Source organism: Notechis scutatus, chromosome 2 (genome assembly GCF_049901735.1).
Source record: "Notechis scutatus isolate UNSWTSFEM ecotype Mainland chromosome 2, rNotScu1.2, whole genome shotgun sequence".
In the NCBI taxonomy this organism is placed as follows: Eukaryota; Metazoa; Chordata; class Lepidosauria; order Squamata; family Elapidae; genus Notechis; species Notechis scutatus.
In genome coordinates, this window is record NC_142010.1 from 68,780,050 (window position 1) to 68,797,017 (window position 16,968).

The window sequence follows — 16,968 nt, forward strand, 5'->3', positions numbered from 1 at the left end:
TCATGTCCGTTTCAAAGCCAGCGGTGTTCAAAGATGTCTCTGTGGTCATGCGGCTGGCATGACTAAGCGTCAAAGGCACACGGAGCGCTGTTAGCTTCCCACCAAAGTGGTCCCTATTTTTCTTCTTGCATTTTTACATGCTTTCAAACTGCTAGGTTGGCAGAAGCTGGGACAAGTAACAGGAGCTCACTCCATTATGCAGTGCTAGGGAATCGAACTGCTGACCTTTCTTTCTGATCAACACGCTCAGCATCTTAGCCACTGAGCCACCGCGTCCCCTCATCAAAGAATAACACTGCCTTAATTTCTGTGTTTTCCATAGGCTGTTAATTCTTTAGTGATCTTAAGCAGATGGGCAAAACTAGATATGATTGGGGTGGCAATGATGATGCTGAACAATTCCCCCCCACACACACACAACTCAAGGGTGTCAAACTCGCAGTGTCATGTTGCCGTCATGTGACATTTTGCAACATTTTTTCTCTTTGTGGAGCTGAGATGGGCATGGCTTGCATGTGATACATCTGGCCCACAGGCCGCCAGTTTAACACCCCTGCTCTAACTGAACATTATAGAATCAAATGAGTTTCTGTTCTGTTGAGAGAGAGGGAGGGAGGGAGAAAATAGTTAGACAATAAAGCAGCATCTCGGCTTCAAATGTGATCTCTGTTTCCTCCCTTGTAATAGCTCTTCTGTGAAACCTCAACTAATCCCAGGGAAACTGCTCTCTTAACTGTTTGAAGGCAATCACAGTTGCCCTTGGTGTACCATATGCTCACCACGGATATATAGTGGGAGATGTAAAAGAGTTTTTATTGTGAATTTTGGATCTTTAACCTTTCCAAAAATGAAAAATAATGACTTTGAGTGTATGTGCCTTCTGGGGGTTATTGTTAATTAGTAACTTCAGACACCTTGACTGGAACAGGTTGGGTCTATGAAGGTTCAATAGTTTTTGCTTGAATTGCAGTATTTTTTCCGCTCCTTGAGTCAAAATAAATGGGGCTTTCTTACCTGATAACTGCAGGCTTTTATTTTTTGATAATTGTGTGATAATATTGCTGCAGGAAAGGGAGCCAGCTGCAGAGAATACCACAGGCAGAATCTCTTCTCTTTCCTCTAATGTACTGCAAGGTATCTTTTCATCTGTCCCTGATAATTGTTTCATAAAATGAATCCTGATAATAGGATCAGGATCCCCTCCCATCTATCAAGACTCTTCAGCAATTAGATTCTGTGGCCTGGCTATGATTTTCCCTCTCCTGCAGCAAAGGGATTGTGTTCTCTTTCTATTTCTGGGCCCTGGAGGAAAAGGTCCTTTCCAAGCTGTTAAAGAGTGCCCACCCTTTAATAGCTTGATTCCCAGAATATGAGCTTGTACCTCTGCCAGCACCACCAGCCCTCGACAATGCTGCCGAGCTGGCCCAGAAGCTAAATGCTCCCGGGTAGATATTTGTTTGCTGACACAGTGATTATCAGATTTGTTTGTATACTTTGTTTTATAGCTTCTGGCACATGAGCATTTTCAAAATTGTTCTCTATGCCTTGTCTAGTCACTTTTGCAGCTTGATCCAGTTAGAAAAAGCCCGTAGTGTACTGCATCAATCCTAAAGGCTACAGAGTAAAAGAAAGCTACCATAACACAATAGATATTGTAACAACATATAATATCCTAGTTATGGAGACTGGGTTGAGGGGAAAGCTTATATAAATATGCATCCTGGAACCTGCCATAGAGGACTTCTCCTGTAGCTCTTCATGAAACAGTCTTAACTTGGTTCAGATTATTATTATTTTTTTTACCATAGATTCTATTGCTACATCCTTGTGACATTAGAGATCATTTCCAAGGATGGATGAAGTGCCCTCTCTAAATGTAATTCTTAACATCTGTTTCTTTTGCAATCATGATACAAGCCTCTCACCTGCACAATGTTCTGAGTACAGAAAAAATAAATATTTTTAAAATTAAAGGATTGTCAAATAATGTAATGTCTCCGATCAGAAACAACAGGTCCAATAAGTTTGTAAAATACTGTTGAATAAAATTCCCAAGCATACTGTGGCATACAAACGCTTCACATTTATTTTTCTAACACCGAATGTCAGTGGGACAGTGGTTAAGGAAGCAGTTGTCATTTTACCTTCAAACTAATATTTTTGTGCTTATTCGGCTTAACTAATTAGAAGATGTGTTGGACTCTGCCACCCTCTGGCCATCAACCTTCTCTACAAGTTCAATTTAATTGCTCCCAGCCAAGTCAGAGATGGAGAAGTTTTGAAAATTAACAATATTCATTGGTAACTTTTTCTTCTGTCATATTCTCAAAAGCTGTACCTATTCAGTCTCTTCTTCTCTGTTTTGTTTTGCAGACACTGATTATATCAGCCAAGTAGAGCTAGCCAAGGTGGAGCAAATGCTTGGCCACCTCAGTGAAGAATCCAAGCAAGCTGCAGCTGCCACTTTGGTAAATATTCTGATTAGCTAAATGTGCGCATGCTCTTCCCCTTGGCAACCTGCATCCATGGTGACACATAAACTCTTGTGCCAGAGTTGTATAACTGCAAGAAACTGAGAGCTGAGTATCAATGCAAGAAACATTAGTTAATTTGCTTTCCAGGATGAGCTCAGAGCTGTATAAAATTCAAGAGCTATACTCAGAGCTATATAAATGCAAGAAATATCAATTAATTTGCTTTCTAGGCTAGTATGTCTCTGACTTCAAGATCTTGTTCAGAAATGTAGAACCATATGAAACTGAGGGCGCAGGCTTTATGTCAAAGGTGCTTGCAAAGGTTATGTTCCCATGAGTTGGAATTATTTCCAAACTATCAGGAAAAACAATAAGAGCATGGTTCCAGATAAACACAAGGTTGTGGAAATTGAGTTTAATTTTGAGTAGGAAGTGAAAGAAATATTCAGGAGGAAGGCCTTTCAAGTACAATAAAAAACTGTCCAGATTAATTCTTGCATTTAAGGTATCAATTGCATCTATTGCTATGTTTGGGTGACCTCCAATGAGAAGCAGTGATCCAGCAAAGAACATGATCTCTGGCAGGGATTGGGTATAAATTATTAATTTGCTTGCTCACCTTCCAGTTGCAGTTTGGAGCTGTATGAAGGCTGTTGCAGGTGGGGGCGGGAGAGGGAGCAGGAGGTGCGTCTCTGGGCTTCAGTAGGAAGTCATGGTTTTAGCCAAGGCCCAATTCGAGACCCTTCATTATGAGCCTCAAACTGAGCTGGACTCAGTGCATTCTCTGTATAATCTTAATGCAGAGATGAGAACCTACTCATAAACATTTTGATTCCAACATTTTTGAACCCTCTCAAAATTATATTAAGACATAGTAACTTTCATAAGTTCTTTTAATTTTTTTTTTTACAAGAGATTGTTGTTTTGCATATTTTGCCATTTTTAAATCTCACTTTATAGTAGTTATATTAAACATTGCAATTTAAAAACAGTACTAAAAAAGAAAAAACAACAAAAAGAAAAATAGTGAAGAAAATAAAAAACATAGAAAAATAGAAAAGCAATTCATTACAAAAAGAAAATATATAAATTACTTCGTCCTTCATCCCAAGGATATACAATTTTAGTAACATCACTTTCTCTTAAAATACAACAAATTATATGTTTCCCATATCTGATCTCTTATCTATAAACAAATCCTTAAAACCTGATTGTTCAGTCCTAGTCAGTAAAAGTCCATCAAGGATTACTGGAGGTAACAATTTATCTATTTTAATCTTGATCAAATAAAACTAATTTTATATTCCTTTTATTTTTAACAATCTTGAACTTTAATCCTTTCAAATGATGTCCTAGAATTTGATTCATTTTCATTTCTTCTTTGTCCCTTCTCACAAAATTCAAAAGTTTAACAAGTTTCATTTATAAATCCAATATAAAAAAGATATCCAGACTGCTTTTTTGGTTTGTTATTTTTATATCCCTTTTAATTATGAAGTTATCAACTGATTTCATTTCTATATCCGGTGTACATCTTTATCCATATCATTCCTTCAGTCTGTCATTTTTAAATCAATTTTCAGATCTGTCTCAATTTTGTTTAGTAAATCCTGTTCCTATTCCGTAACATCTTTTAAACACATCTGTCTATAGTGACACTCTTAAAATTAAAATCTGAGTCTATTGTTCACAAGTATCCCTCAATATATCCAATGTTAAAGTATTTTGCTCCATTCTGTATTAGTAAACCAAATTTAAGAGTTCTTTTCCTTTCATTGTAATCTTTAGTTCCTTCTGGTTCCCTCTAGTGCAGGGGTGTCAAACTCGCGACCTATGGGCCAGATGCGTCATATGCTGGCCATTCCCACGCCCAATTTAGCAAAGGGGGGAAAGTCGTGATATTTTTATTTATTTTTATTTATTTATTTTGATTTGTCAATCGCTTACAAGATAATAGGTATAAGTATATACATAGTTATGAATACATGAAATGGGTACATATAAGAAAAATAAAAAGAAGCAAAAGGACAGGGACAGTAGGCACGTTGGTGCGCTTATGCACGCCCCCTACAGACCTCTTAGGAAAGGGGTGAGGTCAATAGTAGACAGTCTAAGGTTAAAGTTTTTGGGGTTTAAGGAAGAAACCACAGAGTCAGGTAGAGTATTCCAGACATTGACCACTCTGTTGCTGAAGTCGTATTTCCTGCAGTCAAGTTTGGTGCGGTTAACCTTGAGTTTGTATCTATTGTGTGCTCTTGTGTTGTTATGGTTGAAGCTGAAGTATTCATTGACAGGTAGAACATTGCAATGTATGATTTTATATACCATACTTAGATCAGACCGAAGATATGTCATGTGATGACGCCGTGAAGACACGAGTTTGACACCCCTGCTCTAATGTCAAACCTTCAAAATCCCATCCTATCATATATATTTTTTAAAGAATCAAAACAAGAGCATTTTCCCATGGGAAGGATTATTTTCATTATTTTCAAAATCTTATTTCAAATTCATCTGGACTCTTAGTCCATTCCAAAATCCACATTCTAACCACTCTCTTGCTATTTATTCCTAAAAAGGACTTTTCTGAAGTCCTTAAGCATATATTTAAATTTGTTTTTCCAAAAGAGTGAAGGAGTCTCACCCGATGTTCTTAAAACATGTCATTCCAAAGCTAAAAAGCAGCCTTTGGATATCTTGTACTTGGGCTTGATTTAGATTTGGTGATAACTGCGATTGAAGTTAAGTTCATACTTTTATGTGCTTGTTTTTTCCAGCCCACTAGTGAAGAAGATTTGTGTCCAATCTGTTATGCACATCCAATCTCTGCTGTATTTAAGCCATGCTCCCACAAATCGTGCAAGTGAGTAATCTCTGCAGAAGCAGACCTTTCTCTCCTTTATCCTGCTAACTGGATAACAGCCAGGCTGGAATGCATCACAGCTGTACACTAAAATTAATCTAGTGGTGGTCATTTGAATCCCCTTTAAACTGCCCCATAATCCTCTTTAAGTGGCTGCTTATGCAGCCAGGATCTTGTACTCCCATGAAGTTATACAATCGAACTTCAGACTCTGGGAAGTGGAGTTTCTGACTGCCAGGAGGATAGATTTGAAAGCATACAGGTGGTTGATTCCTGTGGAAAAAGTAGAAGCCAGAAGGGAAGATTTGCAGTAATGTTTGGAAGTTTCCAGTATCCTTTTATTTTTTATAGTGATTGTGAGCAAAAGAAGCCAACAGTTGTTAATTTGTATCAGACATGCCAGATGGCAAATTGTTTCTTTTAAGAGCTAGAGTTAGACACACTGTTGCATGCCTGGACAATCCAATGATTATTTACCTTTGTTTTTTTAATGTGCATGTGGAGTTTTCTGCATAGATCTAAGCCAATATATAAATATATATTTGCCTTTTTAGAGCCTGCATCAACCAGCACCTGATGAACAATAAAGATTGCTTCTTCTGCAAAGCCACCATCACAGGAGTGGATGACTACATTAAACCAGCCACCTCCTAGTGCCTGGACCCTGCAGGGCAGGGGCCGCATGCCTGGGCAGCTTCTCCCCACAGCGGACTCCCTCCCCCCCCCCCAAGAGCATCTCATCAAGTAGCTGTTTATCGGCACAGCTGATTTCAGCTTTATGACACCTCTTACAGGACACACACATCTGTATGCATCACCCAGGCCAAATTGTATTCTTCAACCCTATTGAATTTAGGTACACTTCCTGTTGCTGTCATTGACTCCAAACCAACAGGTATTGGGCTTTTCCTATGGATTACATGCATAGGGGCTTAACGTGGTCAGGTTCTCTACCTCAGCCTGAATCCATAGTTCTTATCCTGCATCTACCCTAGGAAGTGTGTCTTGCACTGTAGCTGGGACACATCCTCTTTGATGAGGTGCTCTCCACGGTAGAGTAAAAATGGATTCTCTGCAGCCAGCATCTCTCCTGAGTCCAGCTACTCACTAGCCAAGTGTGTTCTGGCTGCTGCTGCTACAGCAGCAGCACTTTGCTGTTTGACAGTGCATGTGTAGCTAGAGTTGGTTCAAATATTTGTGTGGGCATACCCTGCAGACACCATTCACCTGTAGCACCTGATGTGATAGTTCTGGAGATTGCCAATCAATACTCTACTGTACAGTCAAAGGCGGCTAATGCGAGTGAAGGATTGTGGCACCTATCTGCCTAAAAATTTGAATCTGCTCTTTGAGAGTCTGGCTCCTTTCCTTTGAAGGCAAAGTCAGCTAAAAAACAGACCCTAGCCAGGCTTTGGAGTGAGGGGGTGAGGAGGACATAGTGATACAACAGAGGAATAAATGCAGCCTAGACCACAAGGAGTTTGATCATGGGAAAGGCCAGGTTCAATAGGACCAATATTTGGTCCATGTATTATATGAGTGATTGGGAGAAATATTGTCGATATTGTAGGCTACAGCAGAGGTGAACCTGATTGCACTGCTATCGTCCACCAGCAGAAACCGCCTGTGGCACACACCCTATACTGTGTGACTAGGTTGCCTGTACAATCCAGGAGCAGATGAGGATTTTTAAAAATTTACTGTGTGTGACTTGTATCCAGAATGTTGGGGAGGGTAGCAAACAAGGAACTTAATTTAAGTGCATATATGGTTGTCGCTCTTCCCCTTCTCCTTCCAAACTGGAAGGGGATATTACTTCCATAAAATAAAATATTAAATTATTATTCCTTAAAGCTGTCAGATGCATTTTCTCCACATTTCCAAGATGATATTTCTGATGTAGATTGGTAAGTTGCAAAGGGCTGGCACAGTACTTACAGGGCTACTTGCAAGAAAGAGAACAATTAAAGCAAGTTGATTTTAAGGAGTATTGCTCTCGTCGCTAGTGTCTCTTGAGTCAAGAGTAGACAACAGATGACATACTTAGAATTCATTAATTACAATAATTTCATTTGTTTTCATTAGAGTATGATTTCATTAGAGAATTTTGTCCAAAGTTCTAAAATTGCCACTTATTCACCATAGGAAAGGAAGCAATGCAGTTTTGTAAGGCAGTTACGTTCCAGGAAAAGTACTGCATTTTGTTTGCCTGTGTGCTTCATAAACAGCAAAATACCACCCTGCCATATTAATATACAACATACTGTTCCTTCCCCTTCCCAGAACTATAGGGAATCTGTGAGCTGTTACACTATCTTGGAGCAAAGATGACTTGTCCCTGTTCCATATAGGGTACTGGACTCTACTGCAGTGCAATGGTGGTTCTGGCTCAGGTTGCCTATCCTATTTCACCCCATTCCCAATCCTGAATGATGCAACTGTAGTCTTATCCACTCCTAGGGCTCCATGTAAAGATTAAGTCAGCAGCAAGGGAAAAATAGTATTTGGAGGGAGAAAAACGTGATGAATTCAATAGAGTATCCCTTGCCACCAAGGCACAGAGTGTAGTTGTTCCAATAAAATGTTCTGCCAGTTAGTCAGTCCAGCACTCAATCCAAGCTTGCTACATGATGATGCGTGGCTCTGGGACTGATTCAGCAATGGATTTGTGAGGCAGCACACTGGCCCCATTGAGGTAGAGTTCATCATTCACAATGACATCTTCCCCCAACACAGTGACATTCTCCATCCGCACCTGAGGAAATAATGATGTGCAATTATACAGAGCTGAGCTTAGGAAAATATGTATTTTAAATTAGACTTTACATTTCTTATACAAGTCATCTGGCTATTCAGGAATGGGCTCTTAACAGCTAACTATTCTCAGCTCCTGGGCTACTAATGAAAGCAAAATCAGAATGCCCTGGCTGATACCCAAGGCTTAGTCTTACTGGGTTTTCCTCTATGTAAGATTCTCAGGTGCCACACAAGCCCTGTCATACCTGCAGTAGGGATGGAGAAGGCATGCATAAAAGCTTTGCAGAGGCTTTAAGTGCTCATTTTGACCCATATTGAAGTGGAAAAAATGTTTTGCTCCTGAATTTCTACCATTCTGAGAGACTATGAGAACTTCAAAAGTCTAAAAGAGGAAAAAAAAACTAATTGTATCATACTGTGTCTTCCCCACCCCCAGTATTTATATATATAAGGGGCAATCAACTTATTTTCTAAACTGTACAGGCAAAACCCTTCGATTTTAGGACAACTAGCGCTCACTCACCCATTGACCCACAGAGGAGCTCCACCCAACAATGCAGGATTCAAGCCAAGAGTGGGAACGGATGCGCGATCCTTTTAGAACAGTGCAACGCTTGATCCGAACACCGTCCTCTACCACAACTCCTGCCCCAATTGTGACATTGGGACCAATACTGCAGTTTGATCCGATCTTGGCACTTGGGTCCTGAAATGAAAGATCTAATGTGAAAGACGGCCTTACGATCCTTCCTCAACCCTTTCCAGTTTCCCAAGAGGAGAAGGAATGTTCCTCCCTTTTCTACTCCTAGATCAGAACTACGTAAGGCAGTCCTCCACTTATGACCACAATGGAGCCCAAAATTTATGTTAAGTGAGACAGTTGTTAAGTGAATTTTACCCCATTTTACAACCTTTCTTGCCACAGTTGTTAAATGAATCATTACATGTTTTAAGTTAGTAACATGGTTAAGTGAATCTGGCTTCCACACTGACTTTGCTGGTTAGAAGGTCGCAAAAGGTGATCGATCCCATGACCCTGGGACACTGCAACCGTCATAAATCTGACCCAGTTGCCAAATGTCCCAATTCTGATCATGTCACTGTGGGATGCTGCAATGGTCGTAAGTGTGAAAACTGGTCATAAGTCACGTTTTTTCTGTGCTGTTGTAATTTCAAATGGCCACTGAATGAATGGTAACATTTGCTTATGCTGTTGCCCTGCTTCAGCTAGATCAGGGGTGTCAAACTCAAGGCCTGCAGGCTTAAATCCAGCCCACAGGACCAAGCTGGAAACAGTGAAGGACTGGTCCATGGTGCCTCTGCCAGTGAAAACAGGCTCCCGAGCTCCGTTTCCAGCTGCGATGGCCTCCTGCAATCCTCTTTCAGCAAAAACAGAGCTCGGGAGGGTTCCATTTTCACTGGCAGGGCACTCGGGCTGCCACAGGTGCCCCTGACATGAGTGACATCAAGCAGGCCATGCCCCCTCTGGCCACACACACACCCCCAAGGTCAAACGCACCCTGATGCAGCCCTCAATGAAATCAATTTTGAGCTAGATAGAAATGCTATTCCATTCGACAGTTTCCCTACCCACAGAAAATATTTTAAAATGAGATTACCACTAGTACGTTTCCCATACTGCCCAATCCAGAATGTAACCTCTCAGGCTGCTTCTGCCGCAAATATTGTAGGTATAGGCACATGCCAGTCAGGAAATCTTTTGGCTGCCCAATGTCCATCCAGAACCCTGCAGTGATAAAAGGGGTTTGAATCAGGTAATCTGTAACAGAGTTTCATTGAGATCACAGGTACAAGGGGCTTTTCTTTTGGAAGCAGAAAAAGCAATGCTTCTGGGCTAGGATTCCCAAACTTGACAAATTTATGTATTATTTTGTAATATATGTAACATTCCTTTGCTTTAAAATAAGTGGGTAATCTTTTAGGAGAAAGCCAGTTTGGTGGTGTAGTTAAAGCATCATGCTGGAAATCAGGAGACCAAATTCAAATTTCTCCTTAGGTGGGAGGCCAGCAAGATAACCCTGGATCAGCCACTCTCTCTCAGCCCTAAGAATCCATTGTTGAAATCTTTCCAGGCAAACTACAGGGACTCATTCATGTAGTCACTAGGAGTCATCAATTATTCAAAGGCACCATGGACCCCTCTCCAAATCTTTTTAGCAGCCAAAAACTAACATAAACATTTTTTGTTGGCTAAGGGCCAAAAGTGAGTGTATATGCATCATACAAAAAGACAAGGCTGCACGTGATTCTAGGGCTGCAGCTTGCCCTGTTCTAAAACTAGCATCAGATGGATTTACTTTCCAAATGTTTAAATTTATATTCCCATCTAAATGGTATTAAATGCTATTTAAAATATCCTTTTATAAACCTCAAAACTGATTAGCCGTTTCTTCTAGAAAAAGCTGCATTTACTTAAGCCAGGGGTTCCCAAGACGTGTGGACTTTAGGGGTAGATACTCTGGAGGTAAACTCATGTTAAGTCGGAAGTTCGCAATCTTGTCAATTTTTAGGATATGTAGACTTCAACTCTCAGAATTTCACAGCTGGCCACAGTTGAAGTTCACATGTCTTAAAGCTGCCATGAATGGGAACCCCTGACTTAAGCTAACAAAACAATATTTTGTTTTGAGAACACCTATTATTGTATACTTTTGAATCCTAATCCAAAAGTACCAAAGCTTTTTCCTTACCATGTAGTTCCATGGCATAGAGCTGTCCTTCCTCTGCCATTACTGGAAATATTTCTTTCTCAATTGAGGTAGGCCGCAGCTAAGGAAAAGATAAAGGGACTCAGATGGCCATTCCAATAGGAGCTATATAGCCCTCATGCATTTATTTAACAAATTTATATGGTCATTCATCTCACAAAAAGTGGCTCTGGGTGGAATACAACATAAAATATAAAAATTATGAAAACATACAAAATCATCATTAGAATATGTAAAAACAACAGGGCCCAAGAGAAAATGAATTGTTAGCCACAGTAATGGAACCATCTTAGAATGTTACCAGTCTCCTGGGACTCCCAGGCCTGATGACACAGTCTTGAGCGACTTCCAGGGCATTAACAGGGATGGAATGAACCTTGTTTTCAGGGTGAAGGGTGGGAATGTTCCATAAGCCATGCAGAAAAAGTCCACCTCCAGGACCCACCTAGCAGATAACCACTGCATACCTTCTGTGCCAGACCTAATGAGATGGGCTGATGTAATTGGGGACAGGTAGTCCTTTGGATAACCTGGTCCCGGGCCATGAAGGGCTTTAAAAATTAAAACCAGCACTTTGAATTTGACCCAGAAACAAACTCTCAGCCAATACAGCTTGCACAGCAGAAGTGTGATGTGCTGTTTTAAAAGCACACAAAACTGCCTGTGCCACTTCATTCTGGATATGTTTCAAGGGCAGCCCCATGTAGAGTCCATTACAAGGCTTGAGTGACTGTGAACATCCCTAATATTTACGCAATAAGCTAACATTCTTTCTTCAGATGATTCCCACCAGAAGCAATCGCTAATTGAACCAAGATATCCCCACTGATAGCCATTTCAGAATTTGCGCATTGGGATAATCAAACATACCACTCCCACCATCAAATAAGTCTAAGCACTATGGAAGAATCATCAGGTGTCTCACCATATCTAAAAAATGGCTTTGATCTCACTACGTTGGAAAGAAATGTCTAATGAAAATTAGCTTGTTGAAACCTCCATTTTACCCTTTCTGTTTCATACCTGAATGCGCTTTAATACACTTGGATTTAAGATGTACATGCCAGCATTGATTTTATTGGAAACAAAAACCTGAGGTTTCTCCACAAAGCGATGTATGAGTCCAGTATCTGCCTCACATATTACTACACCGTATTTGGAAGGTTCTTCCACTTTTGTCACCTGCAAGGCAAAATCAACATTAGATACAGGGAAGCAATCATGGTAGTGAATCAGAAATCAGAAAAAAATACACCTATCATATCTTAATATAAAATGCTATGCCTATGTTACTATTTTTATTCTTATCCCATTTCAAAGTTTTAAAAAAGGACACTTAATTGCTTGTTGTCCCCAAACAACAGTCTAAGACATGGCTTGCTTAACCAAGATTTACTGAATAAACAAAGAGTTCACAATGACCAGCCAATCCATAAACCATGTATTGCTAACCAGAATGGCTGGATTCATGTAATAGCCTAAAAACATAAGTATTTTCAGTTTTATAGTCCATCTGATTCGGCTTATGTTGTATCATATTACTTGTTTTCTTAAACTAAATATCCTACAAGATATGTTAACAGAGGACTGTATAGCATTAGGTCTTTATTTACAATTGATTTCCTTTAAATCCTTTTGGTTTTGAAAATAATGAAAGTTACTGTATACGGTCACCACAAGGTGTTTGATTTATATGTTCCCAGCTAACCACCTCCTCTTCTGGGATCTTTGAATGCAGTAGGGCAGGCTACCAAACTCATCATGGCATCGTCATGTGATGTATTGGGACTTTTCCCCCTTTGCTAAACCGGGCGGGGGCAGGGCCAGCATGTGAGGCATCTGGCTCGTGGGCCATGAGTTTGACACCCCTGCAGTAGGGATTAAAAAATGCCCTCAGAATACACAAAACAATGAATCGCAATCCCCAGGTACTTACCACAATGGTGCCTTCTTTTCCATGATGCCTGTGAAAGTGTACCATGTCTGTGAAGGGAAAATCACAGATCACATCGCTATTGAGTACAAAAAAAGGTTCTGAATTTTCAGCCAAAAGCTCCTGTGCTAGTGCCAGTGGGCCAGCTGTGGAGGAAACAGGAGTTATCAGTGTCCATCTGATCATAAGCCCTTTAGCAGCCATAACCAACAAACACTGCTAGGCTCACAGTTACCTGTGCCCAGTGGTTCCTTCTCATGGGACAGAGAAATCTGAATGCCCAACTGAGAACAAAGAAGAATTTGGAAATGCAGTTAGAAGAAAAGTAAAAGCAAGCATCTGTGAGTGCATGGCCGTGACTCTATCCATAACTGCCTTTAGAAAATATCTCAAATAGGACAAGTTGATTATATTGCCAGCTGGTTTATGGCAACCTGCAGATTGTTGACTCATTGCTCATCATTTAAATGTGTAAACACACCAAATAAAGCTGTTAATAAGGTGATTTAGACCTTGGAATGTTTTTAGGTTATCCATTTCTTAAACCATATTCAAACACCCTAATGCTAAATGCTCATACTTAGAAACAAGTCTGTTGAAAGTAATGGAATCTATTTAAAATTAGGTACATAATAGCACTTCTGCAGGCATGGCATTCCATAATCATCAAGAAGTTGTAGTAAGGGGTTCAGGGCACTCCTTGGAGAAAAGGAAACTTTTCTTTCAAGAACTTTTGTAAGTTAACTTATCTTGGGCTCCAAGCCAAAAGGTGCAAGGCAAACTAGGGAGCCAAAGGGGAAAAAAATGTCCAATCAGTACAGTGGAGAAAGTACTTCTATTATAACATTTTATGTGTGATTTTGTGAAATGCAAAAGATACACACAGCTACTACTTCAAAAACAAACCACAAGTATTGCAAAAAACAATGGCCAAATTCGTGCTCAAAGTAATTTGCTCAAAACATTGTACAACAAAGGAATGAGATAAAAGAACTTACTAAGATCTAATTGTTTACTGCAGAGATAGTGGTAATTCTGATATTTTTTAGTTGTTAAATCCATCAACGTAAGTGAACATAGCCAATAATAAGCAATCAAGGGAGCAGTGCAGCATCTTCAAGAGTCACTGCTTTTACATTATCTGAGACAATAATCCTACATTTTATTAACACTTTAGAAGATATATTAAGTAATGAAGTTGAATGTACAAAACTATTATGGAAAGTTACAGAAAAGCAGTATCACGACACCCAGAGATGCATATCTTATTTTAACACTGTACAGCAGGGATCTTATATAAGGAATTATGAAAAGAATTGTGCTTATTTCACTTTTCTTCAACATGTTGTTCTATATGTTAGTTAACTCTCATATATCATATCCTTCTTATTTTAAGAAGATTCTAGCATAGAGAAATAATTTAGCTAAGCTCAATACCAGCCATTTTCCTTGCACAAGCCAAGGCACAATATCAAACTGTAGAATCCTTAGTTCATTTTTATTGAAACGAAATATTAAAGCTGAAACACCACATCCCTTAATTCAGGAACATTAAAATTACTACCGGTAACTACCCAACAGTATGCACATGCATATCTGTTAACTGCCCTGTGGAAACTGCTATTGAGTTGAGCGTAGAATAACTGGAAATGATACATCACTGCACTGCAAAATAATAATATCCCAGCAAATGCAAATAAGAGCTGATTTACTCTATCCAATTAGTCCATGTAAACAAAAACAAAAAAGCTCACCTCAAGGCACTTACCCTTTGCTCTTGTTCTTTCATCTCCTTTTCCAGTAGTTCTGACATATAGCTCACAGCAAGGATCACATGATTAACACCCGCCTGCCAGGAAAAAATGAGAATTCAACATAATGAAGGCCTGGGGTTGATTCAAGGGATTGTTTAAGATGATTGACAGAATTATAATATCTCCAAATAATTATTCCTTATTATTAGAAATGCCAAATCTTGGCTCATGATACAGAAATCCAAAAGTGTTGAATCCTCATTGGAGAGTTATTCTAAAATCCTGGAAGTGATTTTGAACAGAATCAGATTTTCCTGTCCTAAGAAAACTGACGACTAAAATACCACATGTTTAGACAATGCCTAACATTAAATTATTGCCCAATGCCATGTTATATGTGCAGATGCCCTTGATTTCAAGAGTTATTGGTGCAGAAAGCCACAACTAAAACTCTTGTGGATGCTAGATGCTTCCAATACAGATTTCGTTTGCATCAATTACATTAGCCATGTGTAATTGGGCCCAATATAACAATATTTTAGCAAATCAAATCAAAGTGCTGTTTAGCTTCTAAAAACATAAATTATTTAGGACCATACTATCTACCTATATCCATATGATTTTACTGCATCATTACAATCAATATTGGGTTTTACTGTCTGGCCTTAAAATAATTAGATTGATGTGAATTAAGACACCGTGTTTTATATACTGGCACTACATTTCAAGAATATATTTGCCAGGAAGTATAATTTGGCCATATTAGTGCATAAGAAAAAATAAATAAATAATTCTAAAAGCACACTTATTCCAATCAGCTTTTAATAAATAAATAAACAAATAAACTGCAAGATGTGAGATAAATTCAAAAGTACTGTATAAAAAAATGTTATATGTCATCTAAGAAGAAAGCCAGTTTTGTGTAGTGGATCAGGCTAGAAACCAGGGGACTGTGAGTTCTTGGATTAGGTGATCTTGGGCCAGTTACTTTCTCTCAGCCTTGGGAAGGAAGCAATGCACAGAGCTTCTGAAAAACTTTGCCAATAAAACTGTAGGGGCTTTTCCAGGCAAATGAACGTGGTTGAACAGGAGGAAAATAAAATATCAAGGTGGGTCATAAAAGGTCTGAAGCAGGCAAAATACTATTATTTCAGTTCCAGATTTAGTCTGATTCACACATTTACCCTTTCTCTAGTAGAATACAAAATATCAGACATCTTAATTTCTCTCTATGGCAAGACAGGTCAATTTAAGTCCAATGGAATTTCAGTTTTAGTATTGTACATCCATCCAGAGTAGCCCCACGGCAAGATGGGCGTCAAATAAATCTAACAAATAAACAAATGCCCCCCCACAAAAAAAGGAGAGGCCCAAAGAAAGCTCTGAGCTGTATCCCCTCAAATACAAGCAGAAAACTCCAGCATTTCTTTTTTTTTAAAAAAAATATTGTTTCGTTAAAAGCTCTGTGTGCCAGGCAGCAATACAACAGGTAGAAGTTGTACACAAATGCAACAAGGAAACGCTTTGGTTTGTTTTTGTTTTTTGTTTTTTTTAGCTGGTCGGGCAGCTTTTAAACATGCACCTTTCCCAGGAAGAAGCTGGAAGGCATCACTCGTCCCACACAGAGGCCATTGCAATTTGGCAGATCGAATCCCACCAGGCTCAAGGTTGACCAACCTTCCAGGGTGGGTTCTAATCCCCCCACCTTACCTTTACTAAGGCCTCCACCTGATGCAACAGGATGGGCTTGTTACAGAATTCGACCAGCGGCTTCGGGATGCTGAGGGTCAGGGGTCGCAGCCGGGTGCCGTAGCCCCCCACCAGGATCAGCGCCTTCATCTTGGCCTGAAAGGAAAGAAGGGATATTTAGCTTTGCGGAGCCCGGTCTTCCCCAACCGCTCTCGGCTACGCTACACCTGCCTGCGCGCCTCCTTCGCTCCAGCTCGAGCGCCTTCCCTCTCTCGTCCAGTCCCGTCCCGTCCAGCAAAGCTTGCCAGCAGGCTTCCAGCGGCCGGATCCCAGCCGTCCGAAGATCAAGCGGCCCCCAGTCGCCTCCCCGGATCCCACCTCGCGCCCTCACCCGCCGCTCCCGGTTCAGGCCAACTCAGAGACTCCTCCCCGGTCGCGGGAGCCAAAACCGACGTCCACGGCATCCCTCCCTTTCCTCCTTCCCCCCCCCTCCCCACTCCGTTTGCCGTTCGAACCCATTGACCAATCAATGAGTCTGACGTGGCCGACTATTCCTACCTTCCAATGGCGGGCCAGGAGAATCGCATGTCTCGGCCAATCGCAGAAGAAGCTACCGTGTTGCCGTAGCAATGCGGGATCGGCTGTGAGGCGGCCATTTGCGTCAGATTAAAAAAAGGGCCGGAGCTGGCTTTGGACACGTCGCTTGCTTTCGCTATACAGTTAAGAGGTGGCAAGTCCCGCCTTTCGTGGGGGGGGGGGGCGGATTTCC

At 40.4% G+C, this 16,968-nt stretch overlaps 2 protein-coding genes across 3 annotated transcripts in view; one reads left to right on the forward strand and one right to left on the reverse strand.

The window, feature by feature from the left end:
- The window catches only part of RNF123 (ring finger protein 123), a 112,811-nt gene extending 105,621 nt beyond the window's left edge, over positions 1-7,190 (forward strand). Inside the window, exons 37-39 of the mRNA XM_087955030.1 lie at positions 2,374-2,468; positions 5,252-5,337; positions 5,892-7,190. Coding sequence (XP_087811156.1) covers positions 2,374-2,468; positions 5,252-5,337; positions 5,892-5,991 — 281 coding nt within the window. The 3' untranslated portion in view covers positions 5,992-7,190. The remainder of the gene's footprint in view (positions 1-2,373; positions 2,469-5,251; positions 5,338-5,891) is intronic.
- A 183-nt stretch (positions 7,191-7,373) lies between these two features.
- On the reverse strand, positions 7,374-16,622 carry GMPPB (GDP-mannose pyrophosphorylase B). 2 transcript variants are annotated; one of them, XM_026673316.2, is made up of 10 exons: positions 16,591-16,622; positions 16,221-16,355; positions 14,525-14,605; positions 12,992-13,040; positions 12,760-12,902; positions 11,847-12,005; positions 10,806-10,884; positions 9,714-9,841; positions 8,618-8,800; positions 7,374-8,092 (listed from the first exon to the last, which is right to left on the reverse strand). In XM_026673316.2, the coding sequence occupies exons 2-10, from the start codon at positions 16,347-16,349 to the stop codon at positions 7,961-7,963; spliced, it is 1,083 nt and encodes a 360-aa protein (XP_026529101.1). In that variant the 5' UTR covers positions 16,350-16,355; positions 16,591-16,622; the 3' UTR covers positions 7,374-7,960. The 2 variants fall into 2 exon arrangements, with proteins under 2 accessions (XP_026529101.1, XP_026529102.1); XM_026673317.2 differs by having other exon boundaries at positions 16,431-16,622.
- Between the last annotated feature and the right edge of the window lie 346 nt (positions 16,623-16,968).

What these genes read in the sequence shown, in the direction of transcription:
- GMPPB (XM_026673316.2), bottom strand. Translation starts at nt 16,349, where the DNA reads ATGAAGGCGCTGATCCTGGTGGGGGGCTACGGCACCCGGCTGCGACCC. An exon ending in TGAAAGAACAAGAGCAAAGG is followed by an intron (nt 13,041 to 14,524) that starts GTAAGTGCCTTG and finishes CTTTGTTCTCAG; the next exon opens with TTGGGCATTCAGATTTCTCT. An exon ending in GAAGGAACCACTGGGCACAG is followed by an intron (nt 12,903 to 12,991) that starts GTAACTGTGAGC and finishes TTTCCTCCACAG; the next exon opens with CTGGCCCACTGGCACTAGCA.